General features: G+C 48.2%; 1 protein-coding gene across 2 annotated transcripts in view; it reads right to left on the bottom strand.

The window, feature by feature from the left end:
• Nucleotides 1–4,653, bottom strand: part of Pdzk1 (PDZ domain containing 1) — a 32,007-nt gene that overhangs the window by 10,159 nt on the left and 17,195 nt on the right. The window contains exons 2-3 of one of the 2 annotated variants that reach the window (XM_031374916.1): nucleotides 3,167–3,384; nucleotides 1,877–2,126 (exon numbers count right to left, since the gene is read on the bottom strand). In XM_031374916.1, the coding sequence (XP_031230776.1) occupies nucleotides 1,877–2,126; nucleotides 3,167–3,376 (460 nt within the window). In that variant the 5' untranslated portion in view covers nucleotides 3,377–3,384. Of the gene's footprint in view, nucleotides 1–1,158; nucleotides 1,791–1,876; nucleotides 2,127–3,166; nucleotides 3,385–4,653 lie in introns of those variants that run through there. The other variant, XM_031374917.1, reaches the window with a different exon arrangement.

The raw sequence follows: 4,653 nt of genomic DNA, 5'->3' as shown, positions 1-4,653 counted from the left end.
ACTCAGAAATCTGCCTGCCTCTGCCTCCCAAATGCTGGGATTAAAGGCGTGCGCCACCACCACCCAGCATACACTTTACTTATAAGGAGTAAGAAGACCTTTAGCTCTGCTTTCTTGAACCCTGAACAGCCTTCCTATGACCCATCAGAACACAAGGATGGCCCCCCTTCAGGCCAGGGATCAGATCACACCTCCCTGCAGCTCTCTCTGGAACAGCATTAAGAAGTGTCTGTGACAGGACCTGCCAGCTCTTGGCTTATGATACCTGCGCCCCCTTGCTCCTCCTCACATGTGCTGTGTTGAACTAGATTCCACTATGTGAAGCATCTCGCCATCCCTGAAAGGGCGTAAAAAGCCAGCCCTCTCCTTTGTTCTAGGACTAAGAGATAGCTCTGGACTCTGATCTCTGGAGGCTCCTCTACCCTCCCTGCCATCCTTCTCATGTGGATTGGTCGACTCATTCATTCACTCATTCATTACTTCACCACCCCCTCCAGGCTTTAAAGGGACGCCTGCCTTTCCCTTTAAGACTCCACCAGGCTTGACTATATATTGTGTTGTCTAATGCACTCCCTTCCATCCCAAGGCCCCACATGGCTTTGAGTACCCTGTCCCCAATTCTAATAAACCTCATTCCTGAAGGAAATTATGTGTTAATTTCTTCTCCAAGCCAATTGCTGCTTGGTTTTGTTTATATTCAATGTAATCTTCTGTAGTTTGTCACAGGAAAAAAAAATTCATTCTCTTCATGATGTGAAACAAATGGCTCACTGCATGCATTAGCACAAGAACCAAATGAGTAGAGTGTGAATTTTGACTTTTTAGGTTATTTTTATTGCATTTATTTCTGTATGTGGGCATGCATGTGCACATGCACACATACCACAACATGCATGTGGAGGTCAATGTCGGTTCTCTCCTTCCAACAAGTAGTGCTCTGGGCATTAAAGCCGGGGCATCAGGATTGGCAGCCAGCACCTTTGCCCACTGAGCCAGCTCAGCAGCCCCCTGCTTTTGTTTAACACCATTTTACTATTAATAGATTTCTGAGAAATACCCAGATTCTTCGGCCCTCAGCACCCACCACTGTGGTTAATAATAGAGATATAAGAATTGTCTCTCATGGTTAATGGCTCTCTCTTGCTAGAAGTCACTTACCCTCTAGAAAGAATTTTCAGTTGGCAAATAGACTTCAAACCAAGAGCTACCAGCAGCCTCAGCAGCAGCAGCAGAGAGAATGTGGGCAGGGGGACATCGCTAGTGTCAGGTGATGCGTTCACACTCGCCTCGTGGCCCCTTTCCTATAATAAAGCTAATTTCTAAAAGGCAACTATCTACGTGTCAGCATCTTTTCTGAAGCTACCAACCTCTTCTTCTCTGTGTAACAAAGACAGAGCCAGCCAACTAGCATGGCTCCCAATTCCAGCCAGTTTCTCAGGGAAATACTAAAAACTCTGGTCTGCCAGGCAGTGGTGGCGCACGCCTTTAATCCCAGCACTTGGGAGGCAGAGGCAGGCAGATTTTTGAGTTTGAGGCCAGCCTGGTCTACAGAGTGAGTTCCAGGACAGCCAGGGTTACACAGAGAAACCCTGTCTCGAAAAACCATACAAACAATGAAGAGGCATCAGCCCTTGAACTCAAAGGACTAGCCTGACAAACACTAGGGAAGAATGCCCTGCACCCCACTCAGCCCTTGCTGCTGCCCAGCGTGTCCAAAGTCCCCGGTCTCTCTTTGTACAACTGCAGAGAAAGGGTTCCTACTGGAGAAGAGTGAAGAGAGTGAGGCCGCCCTGCGCATGCGTAGCAACTGCAGAGACGCTGTCAGCCAGCGTCTGTCTTCTAGAAGGCTACTGTTGGGTCCCCACCCCAAGCTTACCTTGGATAGTTTTCAGAGAGAAGCCAAAGCTGTTGCCCTCCTTCACCAGATAGCAGAGCCGTGGCTGGGCACACGTCTCCACCGCACCGTTCATCCCAGGGCCGGGTTTCTTATCATTAAGGGCCGGCTCCCTCTGGCTTTGATGCAGTTCTTTCAAGTCCACCTGACTTTTTACAGCCTTCTCATAGGAGTCTCCATCCAGAACCAGCAGAGTCACTGAATTCCCACTCTTTCTGACCAGATCCACCACCTAGAAGAAAGGGGGAGTGGTAAAGGGTACCCTCCCCACATCAACTGCAGGAGGAAGATGCTCATCATGTGTCCTTAGAGATTTCAAGGCTGACCCGATAACCACACCTGAGCAGAGGGGTATCAGACACCTTCACCATAACACTGATCTCTAGGGGAGGATTAGACTGAGTCCCTGGCACTGTGGGAACCCGGGAAGCCCTTACAAGGACTGGTCTTTCTCAGAGATGAGTGCTCTAGAGCAGCTATTCTCAGCCTGTGGGTCACAATCCCTTTGTCGAATATTTACATTATGGTTCATAACAATAGCGCAATTACAGTTATGAAATAGCAACAAAAATAACTATGGTTGGGAGGTTGGAGAGTCACCACAGCATGAGGAACTGTATTAAAGGGTCTCAGCATTAGGACGGTTGAGAACCACTGAGCTAGAGAGCACAGTGGGGCTTCTCAGGTCTAGGGAGGGACCATGCACGGTACATGGGGCCAGGTCAGCCTCTCACATATATTCACCACATGAATGCTAACAAGCTAAGTCACCTACATATGGCTGCCTCGTCTGTGAAATGGCAAGCTCATGCTGAGGGGCTAACAGGCTATTCAGATAAAATTGTCTAGCTCACAATTTCTAGCTCGAAGCAAATGGGCAATGCATGTTCAACCTGACACTATTAAAGTACAACATTTTTACTGTATTGATGTATTGGTTTTAGAACAGGGCATATGCCATGGCACACACGCATGTGGAAGTCAGAGGACACTTGTGGAAGTCAGTTCTCTTCTTCCACCAAGTAGGTCCAAGGGATTGAACTCAGGTCATCAGGCTTAGCAACAAGCACCTCTACCCATTGAGCCACAGTGACAGCCCCTAAAGTTTCATTTTTACAGTTCTCAGTTAATTATAAGCAAGTATACTGTCTGACATAAAACATAATGATAAATCCTTGCCAGAGAAGGGAGCTCCACTGATTCCACAAAATCATAATGGGCAGAGATGTTGAGGCTGGAGAGATGCTAGAAGCCGCCCAGCTGTCCACTCACCTGCGCATGCTCCTCCTTGTCAACAAAGACACCATTGATCCTGAGCACTCGGTCCCCATCCAGGAGCCCTGCCTTCTCTGCTGGGCTCCCCTCCTCAATCACCCGGATCAGGTGACCGTCAGTGTCCTTCTCAATGCGGAGGAAGAAGCCATAGTTCTGCCCCTCTTGTTTGGACAATTTACACTCTCTGGGGTTGAAGGTAGAGGCCATTTCTGTGACTAAAAACAAGTGGATAAATCCATGGGCAATCCAAAGAAATCTAGTTGAAGCATGAAACCCTGCGAGCATCCAGACACAGTCTATGTCTCTGCTTGTCCAGATCCATCCTTCCGTGTGCAGCGTAGCAGCGCTGGGGCCCAGGGAGCCTTTGTGCAGACCACATCACGATTTCCAGATCCACTCCCTAAGAGTGACCTTTTCACCTAGTGTCAGACCCATGCAACCAACTGCATACTTAACACAGAGAGTCTACCTCTAATGACAACCAAACTCAACCTTGTCCCCTTCCCTAAAGAGTCTAAAAACAATGATTCAGAAAGTTTAAGGAGCTAAATCTACCTTCTTTTAATTACCATTCTAAATAATAGGATTCATTTGGACATGTACTGGTGTGGGTGTGCATGCTTGTTTATGTGTGTGTGTTGCATGTGCATGTGTGTGTGCATGTGTGTGTATGTGTGCCAATGCATGTGCCTATGTATATGTGCTGCACATACCTATGTGTGTGGTTGTAGATGTGTGTGTGTGTGTGTGTGTGTGTGTGTGTGAATGTGTGCATGTGCCTAGAAATCAGATGAGGCCAGGTGTCCTTCTCTATCCCTCTCCACCTTATTTATTGAGACAGGTTCTCTCAATGGACCCAGAGCTCACTGATAGTAGCTGGCCAGCTGGTCCACAGTCCTCCATCTCTACCCGTTCAGTGTGAGGACTTTGCAATGCACACCACCATGCCCAGCTTTTTACAGTCTTCCTGGGGCTCCGAACTCCTGTCCTCAAGCTTGCACAGAAGCACTTTGACACACTCAGCCCCCCCAGCCGTCAGAAGTCTCACTAGGGACGTCCTCACACACATGCTCTACCCACATCCACCTCTGAGAAGTGTACCAGCACTCAGAGCTGATGAGCCTCTCAGGTTCTAGGTGTTACGGATAGCCTGCGAATAAGAAGAGCCAAGCGCTGCCTTTCAAACTTGGTAGAATATTTGGTTTTCATAATTGTATTTTTAAAACAAAATGTGATGTGTGCCATGCTATGGAAGAACGAGAGAGGTATAGGATGACACAACAAAGGGTCTTTGGAAAGAAGGAGCAGGCTGGGGAGAAATAAGATGGGCCCCCTGGAGAAAGGACTTTCTAAGAAGTACAGGGCTAGTGGGAGGCAGGTGAGGCAGGACAGGGCAAAGAAGGCTTCAAACAACAGAAAGGAGGGAAGGAAAGGGAAGGAGAAAGGAGAGGAAGTGAAGAGAGGAAAGGGGAGGGGAAGGGAAG

This window comes from Mastomys coucha, unplaced genomic scaffold, assembly GCF_008632895.1.
Source record: "Mastomys coucha isolate ucsf_1 unplaced genomic scaffold, UCSF_Mcou_1 pScaffold16, whole genome shotgun sequence".
Lineage (NCBI taxonomy): Eukaryota > Metazoa > Chordata > Mammalia > Rodentia > Muridae > Mastomys > Mastomys coucha.
This window is presented reverse-complemented; position numbering and strand designations above follow the sequence as displayed.